General features: G+C 42.4%; 1 protein-coding gene and 1 pseudogene across 3 annotated transcripts; one reads left to right on the top strand and one right to left on the bottom strand.

Moving 5' to 3' along the window:
* The first annotated feature begins 1984 nt into the window (after positions 1 to 1984).
* On the top strand, positions 1985 to 8622 carry LOC111971809 (mannose-6-phosphate isomerase-like; annotated as a pseudogene).
* A 5832-nt stretch (positions 8623 to 14454) lies between these two features.
* plex9.2 (PML-like exon 9.2) lies at positions 14455 to 21453 on the bottom strand. 3 transcript variants are annotated; one of them, XM_070446100.1, is made up of 4 exons: positions 17407 to 17460; positions 17265 to 17307; positions 16997 to 17096; positions 14455 to 15640 (listed from the first exon to the last, which is right to left on the bottom strand). In XM_070446100.1, exons 3-4 carry the CDS (start codon positions 17079 to 17081, stop codon positions 14967 to 14969), a joined length of 759 nt encoding a protein of 252 aa, XP_070302201.1. In that variant the 5' UTR covers positions 17082 to 17096; positions 17265 to 17307; positions 17407 to 17460; the 3' UTR covers positions 14455 to 14966. The 3 variants fall into 3 exon arrangements, with proteins under 3 accessions (XP_070302201.1, XP_023854936.1, XP_070302202.1); XM_023999168.2 differs by having other exon boundaries at positions 17401 to 17445; XM_070446101.1 differs by lacking the exons at positions 17265 to 17307; positions 17407 to 17460 and adding an exon at positions 21321 to 21453.
* Between the last annotated feature and the right edge of the window lie 954 nt (positions 21454 to 22407).

The following is a 22407-nucleotide window of genomic DNA, read 5'->3' as shown; positions in this document are numbered from 1 at the left end:
TACCGTTGCTTGTTTACACTGAGCTGCACTGAGGTCAGAACGCAATCACAGTTTACACCAAGACACCTTGGAGCCGGCGTGAGATACGGGTATCTTCAACGAAGTGATGGGATATGCCACTGTACTCCAAATTGTACCTTTAATCTACACTGCTCCATCGGAGAAATTGAAATACTGCTAGTTTTCCTGGGAAAACTCCCTTGTTGCCCTAGAGCTAGCGTACCAGTAGCCACAGCCAGCCATTATGGAATGGCACTTTGTGTTGAACGAAGGAGCTGACCTGCATTTCCAAATTCATCATTTGCTGCTGCTGCTCTGTTCTTTAATTTTACTTGTATTATTGTCTTTTCCTGTATGCCAGTCACTTTACCCTGCCTTCATTTAATCCATAAATACTTAGCCCAATACTTTATTATTATCTATCCTGATGTCTGTCAGCGTTACCCTGCCTTCATGGACATATCTACCTCAAAACGTTATTATCTATCCTGATGTCTAATCACTTTACCCTGCCTTCATTTATCCATAAATACTTAAGCCAATACTTTATTATATCTATCCTGATGCCCAGTCACTTTACTCTGCCTTCATGTACATATCTACCTCAAATACCATACTTACCTCAAATACTTAATTATTCTATCCTGATGTCTAGTCACGTTACCCCGCCTTTCATGTACATATCTACCTCAAATACTGTATTATTATCTATCCTGATGCCTAGCACTTTACCCTGCCTTCATGTACATATCTACCTCAAATACTTTATTATTATCTATCCTGATGCCTAGTCACTTTACCCTGCCTTCATGTACATTCTACCTCAAATACTTTATTATCTAGCCTGATACCTAGTCACTTTACCCTGCCTTCATGTACATACAGTTGAAGTCAGAAGTTTACATACCACCTAGCCAAATACATTTAACTCAGTTTTCACACAATCCTGACATTATAATCATAGTAAAAAAGTCCCTGTCTTAGGTCAGTTAGGATCACCACTTATTATTTTAAGAATGTGAAATGTCAAGAATAATAGTAGAGAGAATGATTTATTTAAGCTTTTCTTTCGTTTCATCACATTCCCAGTGAGGTCAGAAGTTACATATACTCAATTAGTATTTGGTAGCATTGCCTTTAAATTGTTTACTTGGGTCAAACGTTTCGGTTGTCTTCCACAAGATTCCCACAATAAGTTGGATGATTTTGGCCCATTCCTCCTGACCTGTATATAGCTCCACATTGATCAGGTACTGGTACTTCCTGTATATAGCTCCACATTGATCTGGTACTCCCTGTATATAGCTCCACATTGATCTGGTACTTCCTGTATATAGCTCCATGCTTGTGTATTTTATTCTTCTTGTGTTACTATTTTATGTGTATTATTATTTTTAAACTCTGCATTGTTGGAAAGGGCTCGTAAGCAAGCGTTTCACAGTAAAGTCTAAACCAGTTGTATTCGGTGAATGTGACAAATAAACGGTGATTTGATTTTAATTTGGATTACAGTGGCATATCCCATCCCTGCAGTAAGGTACTTTTTCCGACTCATATCTCGCGCCGGCTCCATGGTGTCTTAATGTAACCATGAGGGGCTCCCGGGTGGCGCAGCGGTCTAAGGCACTGCATCTCAGTGCTAGAGGCATCACTGCAGTCCCTGGGTCGAATCCAGGCTGCATCACATCCGGCCGTAATTGGGAGTCCCATAGGGCGGCGCACAGCCTACCCTGGGTTTGTCAATAATATTGTAAATAAGAATTTGTTCTTAACTGACTTGCCTAGTTAAATAAAGGTTCAATAACAAAAAAATGTTTGCGTTCTGAACTCAGTGTAAACAAACCTAGAAAGTAGTTGATGTTTTGCTTTCAATGAATGTTGCAGTGCAGAGGGACTTACTCAAAAGTGCAATTTCCTGTCATACTGTGCATGTTGTTTTATATTGAAAAATGATTGACTGTGGCACTGTTTTCTTCGTGTTACAGTATTTCCACTATCCTGTGCGGTACAGAATTATGCATGGGGTAAGGTTGGCCACCAGTGAGGTGGCCAAACTGGTTGTTGGTGGGGATACTTCAACTGTCATTGAAGCAGACAAACATTATGCTGAGGTGACATTTATATTCTTTACATTGACATTCCAGGGATCACCAACTAGATTCAGCCGTGGGATGATTTTTTCCCCTTAAGCATATGGTCGGGTACCGGGACATAATTAAGCAATAAGACCTGAGGGGGTGTGGTATATAGTTAATATTTAACCTTTATTTAACTAGGCAAGTCAGTTAAGAACAAATTCTTATTTACAATGATGGCCTAGGAACAGTGGGTTAACTGCCTTTTTCAGGGGCAGAACGACAGATTTGTACCTTGTCAGCTCGGGGATTCGATCTAGCAACCTTTCGGTTACTGGCCCCAACGCTTTAACCACTAGGATACCTGCTGCCCTGAGCGGCTGTTCTTGTGCAAGACGCAATGTGAAGTGCCTGGATATAGCCGTGGTATATTGGCCATATACCACAAACCCCTGAGGTGCCTTATTGTTATTATAAACTGGTTACTAATGTAATTAAAGCAGTAAAAATAAATGTTTTGTCATACCCGTGGTATATCGTCTGATATGGCTGTCAGCCAATAGCATTCAGGGCTCGAACCACCCAGTTTATAATTACAAAAAATGTGTAGACTATAAATTGACTGCAGGAAGCCCAAACAGATAGACTAAAACACAATAATTTCAAACCTTGTTTACATTTGTATATAAAATCACTTGTAGCTCAATTCTTGGTGTTTTTACAGTCTTTTATGTCCAACAATGAAAATGAAAAAAATATATATACTACCATTTGGCCCACGGACCGCTCGTTGGGGCACCCTGCAGTAAGGTATAGGGTGGAAGGTAGCCTAGCGGTTAGAGTGTTTTGCTGGTAACCAAAAGGTTGCTTGTTCGAATCCACGAGACGGCAATGTGTAAAATATGCCTGTGATGTGACCCCACTCTGAAGGTGGAGTTGGGATATGCAATAGGTAGTGATTTTCTCCCGACAATGTATTATTCCTGTCCTGCAGATTGGTTTTCACGGATCGGTCCCTTCAGGACTTTGGCTGAGCGGCGTAGCGGTCTAAGGCATCACAGTGCTAGAGGCGTCACTACAGACAACCGTCCGTGATCGGGAGTCCCATAGGGCGGCACACGTTTGGCCCAGTGTCCTCCGGGTTAGCGGAGGGTTTGGCCGCGGTGGGCCGTCATTGTAAATAAGAATTTGTTCTTAACGGACTTGCCTTGTTATTTAACTAAAGGTTAAATAAACAAATGAAGCTCCTTCAATGCCTGTCCTGTCACAAGTCATTATTTATTTAGCTACAGCGTCACAGCGTCATAAAGGTCAATAGTATGGGAGTGGTGACATTTTATCAGTGTGAAACACAAAGTCCAATGCAGTGATGAATGGGCAGATTTTATTTTCAAACTCGGCAATCATCATCATCCATAGCTGATAGCCTGTCTGAGTCAATCCTCTGGTACAAAACTAGGATGACACGTAGGTTTACCTCCTATGCATTGAAGATCGTTGTACTGAACTGTATGAACTGTATTGTATGGGGCGGCAGGTAGCCTCGTGGTTAGCAGGTAGCCTCGTGGTTAACGGGTAGCCTCGTTTTTAGCGGGTAGCCTCGTGGTTAGCGGGTTGCCTCGTGGTTGGCGGGTCGCCTCGTGGTTAGCGGGTAGCCTCGTGGTTAGCGGGTAGCCTCGTGGTTAGCGGGTAGCCTCATAGTTAGCAGGTAGCCTCGTGGTTAGAGCGCTGGGGCCAGTAACTGAAAGGTTGCTAGATCGAATCCCCGAGCTGACAAGGTATAAATCTGTCGTTCTGCCCCTGAACAAGGCAGGTAACCCACTGTTCCCCCGATTGGCCGTCATTGTTAATAAGAATTTGTTCTTAACTGACTTGCCTAGTTAAATAAAAGGTCAAAGAAAAGTATGAAATTCATATCCTGTTTGTCCATTCATTGCATGTTACTTTGTTTGATACAAGGTGTCTGTTTTCATCATAGTTTTCGAAAAACCGAATAAACAACTGATCAGAAAAAAGTATAATTACAAAGACATGTTAATGGTTGGAAACAAAGAACAGCTCCTCTTGGTCAGTAATGAGGCCCCACCTTCTGTTTTCCGTCAGCTGTGGATGGGCGCTCACCCCAAAGGAGACGCCCTCATCAAGGACAACAGGACAGAGGACGCTGGGCCAGTGGATCGCAGACCACCCGGCATGCTTTGGGGTCAAAGGTCAAAGACACTTTCCATGGCCAGCTGCCCTTCCTCTTCAAGGTCCTGTCAGTTAACACCGCTCTGTCCGTACAGGCTCATCCCAACAGGGTAAGTGTTCATTAGGACACGCTGTAGCAAAAAAGTTAACAAGCGTTTCTTATTGAACAAAATTCAGATTGTATCTCACCTTTTTTCTTTCGTTCAGTGGCTACTAAATAACCCGGAAACCAGAGTAAAGGGAGGAGGGGTTTACATTTATTTATCTCAAGTATAAATGGTGTGTGTTCTTCATTTGTTTTCATTTTGATAATCATATTGTCCTTTCCCAATTGGTCCACACATCAGGAGTTGGCTGGATGGCTCCATGCCCAGTTTCCAGAACATTACCCTGACAACAACCACAAGCCTGAGATGGCCATCGCACTTACTCAATTTGAAGGCCTCCTTCCTCAATTTGAAGGCCTCTGTGGCTTCAGACCTGTGGAAGAGATCATTGGCTTTCTCAAATGTGAGTGGCATACATGGCATGAAAGTTAACATCCGCTGAATGCGGGTAGCTTTAGGTATTGGCGGGTAAGAATGTCTATTTCACCAGCCACGTTGGCGGGTGGTCAATTTGAAGGGCTCTACAGTGCGAGCATCACATTCACAAATACAAATAGTCAAAAGTAAAGTATGAGACTTGCGATTTATAGAAGAAAAATGCTGCAGTAGCTGTTTTGTTTTGTTTCTTAACCGCTAATCGCACAAAGAAATAGGAATCCTATATCCCACCCCGCGCAAACACACTGCCTGGCGGGGGAGCTGTGCGCAATGAGTAAAGTGCTGATAGATACATTTTTGGGGGCGCAGTGCATTAAAGTGTGTTAGTAGTGTCTGTCTGTGTGTCCGTCCCAGCTATCCCAGAGTTTCACGCCCTTGTCGGAAAGGAGGCGGCGGAGGAACTGCAGAGCAGTATCGGGAGACGCTCCGCATCTCGCTGGCCCTCAAGAAGCGCTTCACCCGCACGATGAGAGCAGTATCGGGGAGGCGCTCCGCATCTCGCTGGCCCTCAAGAAGTGCTTCACCCGCATGATGAACTGTGAGAAAAAGGTGTTTGTGGACCAACTCAACATGCTAGTGAAAAGAGTCACTGAGGATGGTGAGAGCATTATACAACAAGTATTGTATTTTTGTGACACCTTTACACTTCCTCATGTAGCTAGACCCCAACTAGCCTGGTCCCAGATCTGTTTTTTGCTGTATAGCCACCAACTATGTCATGTTTGGCATGACAACGAGCATAGCAGAAAAGCACACACAGATCTAGGATCAAGCTAGGCCCCAATTGTCTTGCGAATGCTCCCAAAAAAGGTGTTCTCTTTTATATAATCGATAGTACATGAGTATGAATGTGGGCATAAATGATATTCTCTTTGCGATTTGTAAATATTCTACAGCATAATAATGCTCAGTCATGTTTTCCAAAAGACCTCTTGCACCAAGACATCTTTGTGTGTAATATTCAACCTTAATTTATCCAGGTTCGTCTTATTGAGATTACGCATCTCTTTCACAAGAGAGACCTGGGTTGTTCAATAAGCACTAAACAGAAAAAAACTGACTGAAACAGGGAGGGACTTGTCCAATAAGAAACACTCATTTTCTGTAACAAAACAGTTTTTTTTTCGTTGCATGCTCTAATGAACAGGACCCTGTTGTACACTATTCAGCTGCTGCAGGGAAGGACACATCGGGTAATAACGGTGAGCTGTTGCTCCGGCTCCCACTCCCAGTATCCGGGTGACATCGGATGTTTCTCCATCTACTTCCTGAACCGCATGGTGCTGGAGCCCGGCGATGCTATGTTTCTGGGAGCCAATGAGCCGCACGCATACCTCTATGGAGTTCAGGGGTCAACCAATCAGCTTATTAGTGTCACCTCGATGTGTTAAAGTAGTGTATTGATGATGATAATATTAATAGCTCATATAATACAATAGATTAGCTATTGTTTATTGGGGATGGTAATGCACACATCCAGAAAAACACTTTACCCTGGTGCTGGATTAGTCAGAGGATAATGTAGAACTAAAAACTAATCCTCCCTGGTAAATGGTCCCAAAGTGTACAGCCTTTTAACTGATTATACTTTGGGAGCTATACCAGTGTGTATGTTTTTAAAAATGTATAATAAAATCAGCTATTGAAATACGTATTGAATGTTATGATACATTTAGCATACCTTCGTAATATTACGTATTATATTTATTTATTACATAAATTATATTATTTTAAGTTGACATGCCAAGTTGCAATGAATAACAAATACAGAACAGTGAGAATTCCCCAAATCTTTTTTTTGAAAATTAACTTTGAAAGAAAAACATTGTGTATCCTGTCCTTTTCCTCGTTATCTCTCTATTCAGACTGCATCGAGTACATGGCCTGCTCAGACAACACGGTGCGCGCCGGCCTGACGCCCAAGTTCATCGACGTCAACACCCTGTGTGAGATGCTGAACTACAACCCGGCTCCGGCCAGCACCAAGATCTTCCCCCTCCATGCAGGACCCCTCAGACCCCTTCGTCTACCTCTATGACCCCCCCTGTACCCGACTTCACTGTCATGAGGATACAGGTATTTACTCAGTTAGCCTGGTGCCAGATCTGTTTATGCTGTCTTGCCAACTCTATTGATCATTGTCACGCCAGACAACACAAACAGATCTGGGAGCAGGCTATCACTTCTTCAATCAGTGTGTCTAATTGCAGCTTTGATTATATGCCAGTATTTCTATATCAATTATACACCGACGTGACAGTATCTCTGTTTGAATGGTTCTCTTGTAGTAAGCCATTGCCATATTTGTTCCAGTGTGGCTCATATTATGTAAAATGTAGGCGTCCCATGTAATGTTCTGTCCCTTCTCTCTACCTCCTTCTCTCCTACCCCCTACCCCCTCCTTCTCTCCTACCCCTTACTCCCTCTATCTCTAACTCCTTCTCTCCTACCCTCTACCTCCTTCTCCCTCGATCTCCTTCTCTCCTACTCCCGGTCTCTGCTGCTACCTTGACCACTCGGCCCTGACCCCTACTCCTCTCTCTCTACCCCCTTCTTTCGTCTCTCTGTCCTCTCCTCTTCTCTACGTTCCTACCCGCCCTCTCTACCTCCTCTCTTCTACCCCCTACTCCCTCTCTCTCTACCTCCTTCTCTCCTACCCCCTACTCCCTCTCTCTCTCTACCTCCTCCATCCCTTCCTCTCTCCCTTACCAGGTACCAGTCTCTGTCAAGCAGTATACAGTGACCCCGGTGGACTGTGCGGGTATCCTGCTGGTGATCCAGGGTGAGGCCACTGGCACATCTGCCCTCTCTGACATCCCCCTGAGGCGGGGCACCGTCCTCTTCATCTCAGCCAATGAGAACGTCTCCCTGCACGTCACCTCCCCCTGCGGAATGACCATGTATCGGGCATGCAGTCTCCTGTAGCCCCAAGCCTTCTGATAACATTTGATCAATGTTTCCATCCAATGTCAACCCAACCTGGGGTACTCTGTGCCAGTCTATATGCCAGGGGGACCCCTGACCTGACTTTGGGCAAGTGGTGATAGACTGAAGATTAGCTACTAATGGTTTTAACTCAGTTTAACTATGGTCTATGTGTGGTTTACTTCTTCCATTCCTCTTTCTCAGACCCTGATAGGTACATGAACAGCTAGTGTGTGATACATGCCCTTATGGTTAGTCTACTTGCTCATTCAGTCCATGTTTGTGTGACTGTTTCTAGAGTATCGAGTCAGAGTGATTGAGTTTACATGGATACAGTACGTCTCAGCTCACCTCTCATTATTTCTGTCACATACTGGATGTTATTGCTGGTGATTGAGCATGTTCTGATTTAAGCCCGATTTTTATTTTGTATATTTTTTTCGGGGCAGTGGGTTAAATCTTCTGTTCAATATGACTGCTTTTAAGACAATACATAAAATTAAAATTAAAAAAAGTATTTTAACATGAACATATCAGCTGTATTGAGAACATGTGGTATTTAGTGTATTGAGATCTCTGTGCATGTATGTGGCACAAAGTCAGACAGTTTGTAGACTACATTGCAGTCTGTGACCATATCAAACACGCACAATACCTTTCCCTAAAGGTCAAAAGGTGAAATTGTTTATGACCCAAGTTTAGCCAATGTAGCGTATAACTAGACTATTAAAGTTGTATGTTAGAGTTTGTTGTTCCAAGATGACTACTGGTGATTTTTTTTTTTTTTTTTACATTATGAGAAGGTTTCTTCCAATAGAGGGCATGGTTTTTAATTTCAGACTATAACATGGATTTCTACAGAGAGCGTCTGTATGTAAAAAAAAAAATATAAAAAATTTAAAAGACCCATTCTGCACCAATATGTTTTGAGTCTTTTCATATGGACTCTAATCCCCAGAGTGGAGAGATGTGTGCTCAGTATATTGAAAACAGATCATGCTGATGGGAACTACAGGGGTTGGTTTTGCTACTTTGCTGAAAAGGTTGTCCCCTGGGGAACAGTGCATCGTTTGCGTATTTACAGATATTACCTGTAGGATTACATTCCTACATAGGCCACAACCAAAAAACGAAATGGAAACATTATTTACAAAAAATTGATGAGGGTCTTGATTAAATCCATAGCACTGAAGAGCTGCGTTGTAGTGCATTTAAAATGTTAAGGTCATTTCCGATTGAACTGACAAATGCAGTGTTTACCGTGAATGCAGTTTAACATTGCCTTTAAATGTAAATCGCGCTATAACTCTAATCTCTTCTCACACTGTAGTGACACAAATCAGTGTGAAGGCTTAGAGAGGATCTTATGTCAAATACTGTTGAAGTAATATGGCTACAGGTTAATCTACCTCACCTAAAGCCCATTCTGGTGGGAAGCTGCTATAGACCACCAAGTGCTAACAGTCAGTATCTGGACAATATGTGTGAAATGCTTGATAATGTATGTGAGATATCAACAGAGCGGTATATTTTCTGGTTGACCTAAATATTGACTTTCATCAAGCTGTCCACTCAAGAAAAAGTTTCAAAATGTCACCATTGCCAGCAACCTGGTTCAGGTTATCGGTCAACCTACCAGGGTTTTTACAAACAGAACAGGAACTAAATCATCCACTTGTATTGTATATTCACTAATGCTGCAGAAATCTGCTCTAAAGCAGTAGCCATCGGATGTGGTGATCACAATATAATAGCCATATCTAGGAAAATCTAAATTCCAAAGGCTGGGCCTAATATAGTGTATAAGAGGTCCAACAAGATGTTTAGCAATGATTCCTTTGTTGAAAATGTAAAGATTTGTTGATCTGATGTGTGTAATGAGGAACATTGAAGCATTTATGAAATTGTGGCCAAACTCTGTGTTGTGATAATTGCGTTGTTTGCTCTATAAACTGTTAGTTCATTTGCCTTGCAACTGTGATATACAGGCCTAAAGGCTGAGACAATAAGAAGACACAGTGGCAGAATAAATTCAACCACATCTTTTGTTTTATCACAAAACTGAAGCGAAACATCTGTCCGTTGAAGTTCACAAAGGATATTGCATGGCTCAAACAGTCATGCAACAATTTCAACGGTTTTACAGAGTTACAGTTCACATAAGGATATCAGTCAATTGAAATAAATTCATTAGGCCCTAATCTATGGATTTCACATGACTGGGAATACATATATGCATCTGTTGGTCACAGATAGCTCCTTAAGGATCGGACCCTTTAAAAAAAAATCTTGCCTAAAATGACATACCCAAATCTAACTGCCTGTAGCTCTGGACCTGAAGCAAGGATATGCATATACTTGATACCATTTGAAACTAAACACTTTGAAGTTTGTGGAAATGTAAAAGTAATGTATCGGAATATAACACATTATATATTTTTTATCATCTTTGAAATGCAAGAGAAAGGCCACAATGTATTATTGCAGTTTAGGAGCAATTTAGATTTTGGCCACTAGATGGAAGCAGTGTATTTGCAACGTTGTAGACTGATCCAATGAACCATTGCATTACTGTTCAAAATGTTGTATCAAGTCTGCCCAAATGTTCCTAATTGGTTTAGTTACATTTTCAAGTACATAACTGTACACTGTCAAACAATAGCATGGTATTATTTCACTGTAATAGCTACTGTAAATTGGACAGTGCAGTTAGATTAACAAGAATTTAAACTTTCTACCCATATAAGACATTTCTATGTCCTGGGAAATTTTCTTGTTACTTACAATGTCATGCTAATCAAATTAGCGCACGTTAGCTCAACCGTCCCGGTATAGGGACACCAATCCCGTAGAGGTAAAAAAAAATTAGAGTAGGGGCGTGGATCAGAAAATCAGTCAGTATTTGGTGTGACCACCATTTGCTTCATACAGCGCAATCCTTCGCATAGAGTTGATCAGGCTGTTGATTGTGGTCTGTGGAATGTTCTCCCTCTCCCCTTCAATGGCTGTGAGAAGTTGCTGGATTTTGGTGGGAACGCGAACACGCTGTCATACACGTCGATCCAGAGCATCCCAAACATGCTCAACGGGTGACATGTCTGGTGAGTATGCAGGCCATGGAAGTACTGGGACATTTTCAGCTTCCATGAATTGTGTATAGTTTATTATAGTTGTCCATAGCATATGCCTGTACATGCCATAACCCGACCATGGGTCACTCTGTTTAAAACTTTGACATCAGCAAACCGCTCGCTCACACAACGCCATTCACACTGTCTGCCATATGCCTGGTAAAATTGAAAACGTGATTCATCTGTGAAAAGCACACTTCTCCAGGGTGCCAGTGGGCATTGATGGTGAGCATTTGCCCACTGAAGTTGGTTACGACACCGGACTGCAGTCAGGTCAAGACCCTGGTGAGACAACCAGCACGCAGATGATCTTCCCTGAGACATTTCTGACAGTTTGTGTGGAAATTCTTTGGTTGTGCAAACCCACAGTTTRATCAGCTGTCCGGGTGGCTGATCTCAGACAATCCTGCAGGTGAAGAAGCCGGATGTGAAGGTCCTGGGCTGGGTGGTTACACGTGGTCTGCGGTTGTGAGGCCGGTTGGACGTACTACCAAATTCTCTAAAACAATGTTTTAGAGGTAGAGAAATTAACATTCAATTTTCTGGCAACAGCTCTGATAGACATTTCTGCAGTCAGCATGCCAATTGCATGCTCCCTCAAAACTTGAGACATCTGTGACATTGTGTTGTGTGACAYAACTGCACATTTTAGAGTGGCCTTTTATAGTCCCCCAGCACAAAGTGCACCTGTGTCACGCTGTTTAATCAGCTTCTTGATATGTCACACCTGTCAGGTGGYRGGATTATCTTGGCYAAATGAGAAATGTTCACTAACAAGCATGTAAACAAAATTGTGCACAAAKTTTTGAGAGAAATTCCTGGGATCTTTTATTTCAGCTCATGAYACATGCGACCAACACTTTACATGTTGCGTTTATATTTTTGMTCAGTATAGAGAAGCTACACATACTGAGCTGTTTCGCTCGCTCGGATGCTATCTCCAGTGAGWTCAKTTCAGCCTCTTCRGAATTGAAGGAAAATTKTGAATCACAGAGAGACGAAATATYAATGATTKGATTTWATTTTCTTGGTAAATGTTTTGGCAAAGCCTGGCTTCCCTTGGCATCAATGAATACATGCCACTGAAMAAACTGACTGTTAAAACTGCCAAATCCCTATGGATAGATGATGAATTGAAAAAACGGTATGGCTGAGAGGGATGAGGCAAAGGGAATGGCAAATAAGTCTGGCAACACAGCAGATTGGCAAACATACAGTAAATTGAGAAATTCACGTAACTAAACAAAAATAAACAAATACTATACTATGTAACAAAGATAAATCATATAACGAATACTAGTAAAAAGCTTGAGTACCTTAAATGAATTTCTAGGCAGAAAGGCTAGCTAAGCACCATTTTGTATTGAGGCTGATGGCTCCTTCATAATAAAAAATAAAAGCCTTTGATTTTGCCAACCACAAATAACTTTTTTGTTGACAAGATTAGAACATTTAAGCATGACATGCAATCAACAAATGCTAAGCTTTTATATTCACGTATAACGAACCAAATAATGAAAGACAAGCACTGTAGCTTTGAAGTCCGSAAAGTTAGTGTGGAAGAGGTGAAAAAYATTACTGCTATCTCTAAATAAGGACAACCCCCCTGGTACCAACAACCTGGATGGTAAATTACTGAGGTTGGTAGCGGAATACATTGCAACTCCTATTTGTCACATCTTCAATCAAAGCCTCGAAGACGGAGTGTGCCCTCAGGCCTGGAGGGAGGCAACGCTCATTCCGTAAAGCACCATTCAACGGTTCAAACATTGATCATAGCAAACATAGGTGTCATGGATTTGRATCCTCTGCCTTATTATGGATTGAGAGTTACCCGTCTAATAGAACACTGAGGGTTTTCTTTAATGGAACCCTCTCCGATGCAAATTTGGTTGAGTGTGGTGTACCGCAGGGCAGCCGGCTAGGTCCAATATTGTTTTCGGTTTTTACTAATGACCTTCCACTGACCTTAAATAAAACCTGTGTGTCTATGCACACTGACGACTCAACAGTATACACGTTGGCTACAACAGGAAAATAAATAACCGACACCCTTAACATAGAGCTACAGTCAGTTTTATAATGCACTATTGTAAAGTGGCTGTTCCACTGGATGTCATAAGGTGAATGCACCAATTTGTAAGTCGCTCTGGATAAGAGCGTCTGCTAAATGACTTAAATGTAAATGTAATAATGAGTAACTAGCAATAGACTGGTGCTAAATACCTAAAAGCATATTTTTTTTGAATGATGTGGCTATTGTGCAAGTGAGGAGATTAAACTGTTGGGTGTTACCCCAGATAGCATGCTGTCATGGTCAAAACATAGACTCAGTGGTAGAATCCCCCTTTCCCTTTCTTAAATTGGGAAGAGGTCTGTCCATGATAAGACGTTGCCCTGATTTCTTGACATCTCAGTCAACCAGACACGTGCTACAGGCCCTAGTTTTGTCAGGTGCGGTAAAGAAGGACATAGGCAAATTGCAGTTGGTCCAGAACAGAGCAGCACATAGATTAGCAGCACTTAGATGTACATGGAACGTGAATGTCAGGACATGCATGTCAATCTCTCCTGGTTCAATGTTAAGGAGAGATTYACTGCATCACTATRGGTCTTTGTGCGAGGTGTTGATGTGTTGATGGTACCGAACTGTCTGTTCAAGCAGTTGGCACACAGTTCAGACACTCATCTGTACAACACAAGAAATGCAACCTGAGGTTTCTTTTACAGTTCCCAGGTCCAGAACAGTGGCTGGGAAACGCACAGTATTAAATAGAGCCATGACTACATGGAACTCTCTGTCACCCCAGGTAARTCAAGCTAGCAATAAAACCAGACKAAAAAAAAACAGATAAAAGACTGCATGACAGGGACTGTGAAGAGACACACATACATTTTATGTATTTTGCATTGTATTATGTATGTCATACAAGGTTCGGATACGACTGTGATATGTGGTGGTTTCGCCTGGCTATCTTAAGATGAATGCACTAGCTGCAAGTCTCTCTGGATGGGAGCATCTGCTAAATGACTAAATTGTAATGTAAATGTAGTGCTATGTATATATTTTATTTGTTTCCTGTTTGGACCCCAGGAAGAGTAGCCACTGTCTCAGCAGCAGTTTATTGGGGATCCTAATAAATAGTAGATCAAACTTACGGTCTCTCTCCTGTGTGACTGAGCTGGTGACTCTTAAATTGATGCTGGACACTGAAATTCTTCCCACARTGGGAGCAGCGATATGGCTTCTCTCCTTTGAGTGAGTGAGCTGGTGTTTCTTTAAGACACCAGAGGGCGTGTAACTCTTCCCACACTGGGAGCAGTGATATGGCTTCTCTCCTGTGTGWGTATGTTAGTGTCTCTTTAAGACKCAAGAGGGCGTGTAACTCTTCCCACACTGGGAGCAGCAATATGGCTTCTCTCCTGCATGAGTAAGTCAGTGTCTCTTTAAATACGTGAAATAACAAGGGTGGTGCACTTCCCCCTACTGCCACAGTGAACGCAGTACGATAGCGGCCAGAAGTTCACAGGTTCTAATCTTGCCAATCCCCTTTTCTCAAAAAAAAGGTACATTTCTAGCCTGCTACACACCTTTTGAATGTACTTTTATTCCTCAACAAATGTAACAAGCTCATAACTCATAACTTTATTGGTAAAGTAGAATTTGGAAAAGAGAGCATCTCAGAGTTGTGGTGTTGATCTAGGATCAGGTCCCGTCTCCCATGTAATATTATTCATAGGGATTTAAAAAAAGGCACACCTGATCATAAAATCAGCACTCCCTATTCTAAGATGTTTGATAGCCATAGCATTTACAAAGAGATATCTAACACTTACCCTGGGAGGGTAGCAGMTAACTGTTCTAACCAATCTCTGGTTCAATTCCCCTAACAGGTTGAGGTGTTACAACAAAATATTTACAGCTTTATTTTCTGAAAACATATTGAATTTAAAACAATTACACAAATACATTACAATCCATCACAAAGTCAGAACCTTAGATTATTTAACTGAGCAGCTGTAATTTATAATCTCCACAACATGTGAAAATGCCCATTTATTTTAATTTACAACCATTATCCATTATAAAAGTTGCATCACTATGGCCCTGTGGTGCCCCCTTTGGGACCCTCTGTGACCTTCACCGCCTGTTTGAAGTTCTTCCACAGGGGCCACTGACCTGGTGCCTTACAGGACCCCTTGGCCTTGGCTGCAGGGGGCTGCTTGGGTGCTGGCTCTGCCATGGTGTCCAGGGTGAAGCTCTGTCTGAGGACCTGCTCTGGCGTGGGCCTGAGGGCACTATAGAGCCTCTGCAGRGCCCTCACATCCTCCAAGGCATCATGCGCCTCGTAGGAGATGCCAACSACTATCCGAACAAGGTTTTCCTGCCGAAAACTCTGGAGTCCACGTCCCTTCAGAATCTCTCGCGCCAACGGGAGCGTGTCCAAGCAACCAGAAACTGCTAACTGGAACTCAGCTTTAAGGTCAAACTCGTCAAGCGCTCTAGCTAGCACAGGGCAGTCGAAGCGACGGATATTGTGACCAACGACCGTTGGGCAGTCCAGCATGCGCAAGAAGGCTATGAAGGAGACTAGGACTTCTTTGAGGGTGTTGGTCAGGACAGGGCAMCGATGGTGGTAGAGCCTGTGCCTCCGGACTCTGAAGCCTGTGACCTTGGCGGCTCCACGCTGCATCTGACATCGTGGGACAGTGTAGAGGTTCAGAGAGTGACCCCCACTTACTGCAGCCAGCTGGACGATTTCACAGCTCTGACCTGTTGGAATGACAAGCATTACAAACAAACACTCAATCAGTTATCAAGACCASGATAGACCGTATAGAAAGGATTGAGACGTTTACATATCATGAGGGTGGTGATTTTCAGTCCCGGTCRTGGAGACCCACAGGGGTTGAAGGCTTTTCTTCCACTACAGAACCACACACCTGATTCAAGGTGAATTCAAATCAGTGATATTCTTTGATTCTATGTGTGTTAGTTCTGGGCTGCCTGAGACAAAAAGCCTGTTGCAGACGTGCCAATCTTGTCTAACTTTTTAAGAGTACCAGATCCGCGCGGCAAATTGGAGATAGCACGTGCATAGAACGTGCCTGCGAGTTTATTTTATTTAACTAGGCAGAACGACAGATTTTTACCTTGTCAGCTCGAGGATTCGATGGGGCGGGTAGCCTAGTGGTTAGAGCGTTGGGCCAGTAACCGAAAGGTTGCTAGATCGAATCCCCGAGCTGACAATGTAAAAATCTGTTGTCCTGGCCCTGAACAAGGCAGTTAACCCACTGTTCCTAGGCCATCATTGTAAATAAGAATTTGTTCTTAACTGACTTGCCTAGTTAAATAAAGGTTAAATAAAACTTAAATAAATAAAATCACTGGCTTGGTGGGAAAAGGTTGCTATAGCTGGGGTTGATGCTGTAGCTGCCAGTAGACCGGGACAGTAGCTGATGCTTTCCCCCCATCCACATGATGTCTACTATCTAAAAGTTAAAGAGGGACCACATTGTACAATAATTTGGGGGGGGAAATTAACATGGTCATGGCTGTATTCTCTTTTTCATTATCCATTTATTCAAATCATTAAAGTAATATGGGCAATAGTAATATTATGCAATATATCTTAGGATCAAATCATTTAGCTTATATGTAACCACTTACCTGAGCTTCCTTGATGACTGATGTCAACATCCTGCTAGCACAAAGTACAAAATGCATGATATGATAGCTTGGATTGCGTCAAGCATGACCACTTCTGGTATCGAGGAAGGAACTTCTGAGGCGCATGAACTCTGCTTTTTTCGGGGTTCGGTGGACAGAGAATTGCGTAGCTGGTACGCAAAATGCGTACATGTTGACAGGTCTGCTGTTGGTCCCCAGAACCAGGACAGACTGATCACACACTATGGTGAATTAATATAACCTGCCCTACATGATTATATTGAATGATTATGAAAAAACGTAAACGTTGGCTTTGATTGAAAGTTGATAAACATCGCGCCAACGTTGGTTCTTCATACACTGTTGCAAGAGCAAAAGTAGGGACCGCCACCAGACTGTTACAATGTATCAACAACACGACAGGCTGCAGTAATGTAGCAAGAATATCGAGTGACTGACCAAGTCCTGTTGTCTCCAAGTCAAAGAAAACCACACTTCGGCCAGGGCTGGTGGCCACAGCGAGGGGAGAGTTCTCATTTTCCATTAGTTCTCATCACGTCTATGAATCAAAAGAGAAAAATGTTGTGAAAATGCAGAGCTCAAGCTGACGATTTARAATAGATGCGCCGTGAATTAAGTTGAGAGCAAACAATTCGCCAGAGACAAGACAATGAAACAATAAATATTACTAGACCAAAGAKATTCGTTATTTTGCTTGGATTCTTACCATTCTATTTGGGGCTATTCAGCTAGTGTCGGAAATCCCAAACCTTGGGCAACAGCACAAACATTAYTACAGTGAGGGAGGAAACTCTAGAAAGACGACAACGTCAAAGATTTGAAAACTAAATCATTGTTCTAACTGTGACGACTTCTTCTACTGCTTCTTCTTCTTCTTCTTGTGCGTTTCATAGCGGACCACACCCCCAAAATGTGTATTGCCGCCACCAACTGGACGGGGTTGAAAAAACAAGGTAAAAATAAAATACATTTTTATTCGTCACATGTTTCGTAGACAAAAGGTGTGGTCTAACAGTGAAATGCTTACTTACGGGCCCTTCCCAACAATGCAGGGAGAAAGAAATGAGAGAAATAACAGAAAAGTAAAACACGTAATAATGAAAGTATTAATATATACACAATGAGTAACGATAATGTGTCTAAATACAAGAGGTATGAGTACCGAGTCGATACAAGGGGTACGAGGTAATTGAGGTAAATATGTACATATAACTAGGGAAAAAACGACAGATAGTAAACAGTAGCAGCAGTGTATGTGATGAGTCCAACAAAAAAAAAATTCAACAAGGGGTCAATGCAGATAATCTGGGTTTGGTTTACTATTTAACTAACTATTTAGCAGTCTTATGGCTTGGGGGTGGCTTGGGGGTAGAATCTGTTCAGGGTCCTGTTGGTTCCAGACTTGGTGCACCTTTACCTCTTCCCATGTGGTAGCAAAGAGAACAGTCTGTGGCTTGGGTGGCTGGAGTCTGACAATTTTTAGGGCTTTTCTCTGACACCGCCTGGTATAGAGGTCCTGGATGGCAGGGAGCCCTAGTCGGACATTCCAAAAAACGTTGCTTCATGGTTCCAACCACAATTGCAACACTTCACATTCTACTCACTTTTACAACACATGAGATAATCTCTTCCAACATAATGAATGAAATGGCCACCTGACTATTTACATTGACCCCCCCCTCCCCTTTGTACACTGCTGCTACTCACTGTTTATTATCTATGCATAGTCACTACACCCCTACCTACATGTACAAATTACCTTAACTAACCTGTACCCCTGCACACTGACTCGGTACTGGTGTCCCCTGTATATAGCCTCGTTATTCTTATTGTGTTACTTTTTATTATTACTTTTTATTTTAGTGTACTTGGTAATTATCTTCTTAACTCTTCTTGAACTGCACTGTTGGTTAAGGGTTTGTAAGTAAACATTTCACGGTAAAGTCTACACTTGTAATCGGCGCATGTGACAAATAAAGTTTGATTTGATTTGATTTGACACGGACATCTAGGCTTTTCCCTTCTGCAGACACCTTTCAATTCAATTCAAGGGGCTTTATTGGCATGGGAAACATATGTTTACATTGGCGAAGCAAGTGAAATAGATAAACAAAAGTGAAATAAACAATAAAAANATAAGGGTAGTGACCGTGTCTGGCTTATAGAAGGACAACACTCGTTTCTGCCATCATAAGGGTAGTGACCGTGTCTGGCTTATAGAAGGACAACATTCGTTTCTGCAGTCGCATCTCTAAAGTTGACAGTAAAATTTGAATGCACGGCTCCTCTCGTTGCAAAATCAGATTTCCGACATAAAAAAAATTGGTATGGCTCTCTGTAAAAAGTACGCATTGATTTTTGATACCGGATCTGTGAGAAATTTTAGGACTTTCTCAGGATTTGTAAGATCTTTTGGTCCTTTTTCTTTCTTTTCTGCCTTTTGTTTCGCCACTCTGTCCCCGATATCCCTTTGCTTGAACAGATACTGAGAGTCAGGTCGAGGGTTTTGTCAGTAGGTCCACATTTGATGGAGGAAGGGGTGAGTTTGCTTCCAGAGGAGCCAGGTGGGGGCTCAGTTGGGGCTTCGTAGAGTCAGCTGGTGGCTTGAGCCGTGGCATTGGCAATGTGGTGGTGGAGGAGGAGGAGGAAAACCTCTTGGGCTGCCTAGCAGAGGGCTCAAGTGAGGAAGAGGATGTGGCTGTTGTGGTGGAGCTTGGGGTCACAGTGGTCTTTCTCTGATACCTCATCGGCAAAGAACACAGAGGATCCCATTGCTGCAGAAGGCGGTTGATACACTGGCCAAGGGGACAACCATCTTGTAGATACCAGCTTCAAAATCTTCCTGACATCAGTGTCACAACAGGATCTGTAGGTCACGCGGAGAAGCCTTTCTCTTGCTACTCTTGTCGAGATAGTAAAAGATGGTTAAGAGAAAGTCTTCAGTATTAACGTATCGACGCCCTCTCTGCAGCTATGTGTATCAAATGGCAGGCACAACCAACCAAGTACACATTTTCATTTTGGGTCTTCACAAATTCTGCCATCCCTTTTCCCAGACCTTGTATGACAGCAGCATTATCCACTGCAAAACTCACAATTGCACCACGGAATGCTCCTCCTCTTCATTTCAGTGTCAATTATAGCTCTTCCTGTAGACTCTCAATTCACATAGCTTAAGCAATAACACTACTTCCTTGCCGATACTTGCATCGAAGCGCCGTATTACAATCGGATACATTTTGACATCCTCCATGTCGGTAGCCATCGGTAGCCAGGCTGAAAGGACACCTCTTCATCGCCTCTGTGATTCCTTGCTCATCATCAAGGGCCAGTGTTTTGATGTTTGCAGTCTTCGTCCTGGCACAGCCATACTGCTTTGTGATGTCACTGTTGGGAAACATCTTTTGAAAAAGTGGCCCAGCATGCCACACAACAGCAGGTTGTGTTCAACAATATATGCAGTAAAGAGTTTCAGCCCAGATTTTTATTTTATTTAACTAGGCAGAACGACAGATTTTTACCTTGTCAGATCGAGGATTCGATGGGGCGGGTAGCCTAGTGGTTAGAGCGTTGGGACAGTAACCGAAAGGTTGCTAGATTGAATCCCTTAGCTGACCAGGTAAAAATCTGTCGTCCTGACCCTGAACAAGGGAGTTAACCCACTGTTCCTAGGCCGTCATTGTAAATAATAATTTGTTCTTAACTGACTTGACTAGTTAAATAAAGGTTAAATAAAACTTAAATAAATAAAATCACTGGCTTGGTGGGAAAAGGTTGCTATAGCTGGGGTTGATGCTGTAGCTGCCAGTAGACCGGGACAGTAGCTGATGCTTTCCCCCCATCCACATGATGTCTACAATCTAAAAGTTAAAGAGGGACCACATTGTACAATAATTTGGGGGGGGAAATTAACATGGTCATGGCTGTATTCTCTTTTTCATTATCCATTTATTCAAATCATTAAAGTAATATGGGCAATAGTAATATTATGCAATATATCTTAGGATCAAATCATTTAGCTTATATGTAACCCTTACCTGAAGCTTCCTTGATGACTGATGTCAACATCCTGCTAGCACAAAGTAAAATGCATGATATGATAGCTTGGATTCGTCAAGCATGACCACTTCTGGTATCGAGGAAGGAACTTCTGAGGCGCATGAACTCTGCTTTTTTCGGGGGTTCGGTGGACAGAGAATTGCGTAGCTGGTACGCAAAATGCGTACATGTTGACAGGTCTGCTGTTGGTCCCCAGAACCAGGACAGACTGATCACACTACTATGGTGATTAATATAACCTGCCCTACATGATTATATTGAATGATTATGAAAAAACGTAAACGTTGGCTTTGATTGAAAGTTGATAAACATCGCGCCAACGTTGGTTCTTCATACACTGTTGCAAGAGCAAAAGTAGGGACCGCCACCAGACTGTTACAATGTATCAACAACACGACAGGCTGCAGTAATGTAGCAAGAAATCGAGTGACTGACCAAGTCCTGTTGTCTCCAAGTCAAAGAAAACCACACTTCGGCCAGGGCTGGTGGCCACAGCGAGGGGAGAGTTCTCATTTTCCATTGTTCTCATCACGTCTATGAATCAAAAGAGAAAAATGTTGTGAAAAATGCAGAGCTCAAGCTGACGATTTATAATAGATGCGCCGTGAATTAAGTTGAGAGCAAACATTTCGCCAGAGACAAGACAATGAAACAATAAATATTACTAGACCAAAGAAATTCGTTATTTTGCTTGGATTCTTACCATTCTATTTGGGGCTATTCAGCTAGTGTCGGACATCCCAAACCTTGGGCAACAGCACAAACATTAGTACAGTGAGGGAGGAAACTCTAGAAAGACGACAACGTCAAAAGTTTGAAAACTAAATCATTGTTCTAACTGTGACGACTTCTCTACTGCTTCTTCTTCTTCTCTTGTGCGTTTCATAGCGGACCACACCCCCAAAATGTGTATTGCCGCCACCAACTGGACGGGGTTGAAAAAACAAGGTAAAAATAAAATACATTTTTATTCGTCACATGTTTCGTAGACAAAAGGTGTGGTCAACAGTGAAATGCTTACTTACTGGGCCCTTCCCAACAATGCAGGGAGAAAGAAATGAGAGAAATAACAGAAAAGTAAAACACGTAATAATGAAAGTATTAATATATACACAATGAGTAACGATAATGTGTCTAAATACAAGAGGTATGAGTACCGAGTCGATACAAGGGGTAGGAGGTAATTGAGGTAATATGTACATATAACTAGGGGAAAAACGACAGATAGTTAACAGTAGCAGCAGTGTATGTGATGAGTCCAACAAAAAAAATTCAACAGGGGTCAATGCAGATAATCTGGGTTGCTATTGGTTAACTATTTAACTAACTATTTAGCAGTCTTTATGGCTTGGGGGTAGAATCTGTTCAGGGTCCTGTTGGTTCCAGACTTGGTGCACCTTTACCTCTTCCCATGTGGTAGCAAAGAGAACAGTCTGTGGCTTGGGTGGCTGGAGTCTGACAATTTTTAGGGCTTTTCTCTGACACCGCCTGGTATAGAGGTCCTGGATGGCAGGGAGCCCTAGTCGGACATCCAAAAAACGTTGCTTCATGGTTCCAACCACAATTGCAACACTTCACATTCTACTCACTTTTACAACACATGAGATAATCTCTCCAACATAATGAATGAAATGGCCACCTGACTATTTACATTGACCCCCCCTCCCCTTTGTACACTGCTGCTACTCACTGTTTATTATCTATGCATAGTCACTACACCCCTACCTACATGTACAAATTACCTTAACTAACCTGTACCCCTGCACACTGACTCGGTACTGGTGTCCCCT

Source organism: Salvelinus sp. IW2-2015, linkage group LG13 (assembly GCF_002910315.2).
Source record: "Salvelinus sp. IW2-2015 linkage group LG13, ASM291031v2, whole genome shotgun sequence".
Classification (NCBI taxonomy): domain Eukaryota; kingdom Metazoa; phylum Chordata; class Actinopteri; order Salmoniformes; family Salmonidae; genus Salvelinus; species Salvelinus sp. IW2-2015.
The sequence above is the reverse complement of the archived record's forward strand: the minus strand, read 5'-3'. Positions and strand labels throughout refer to the sequence as shown.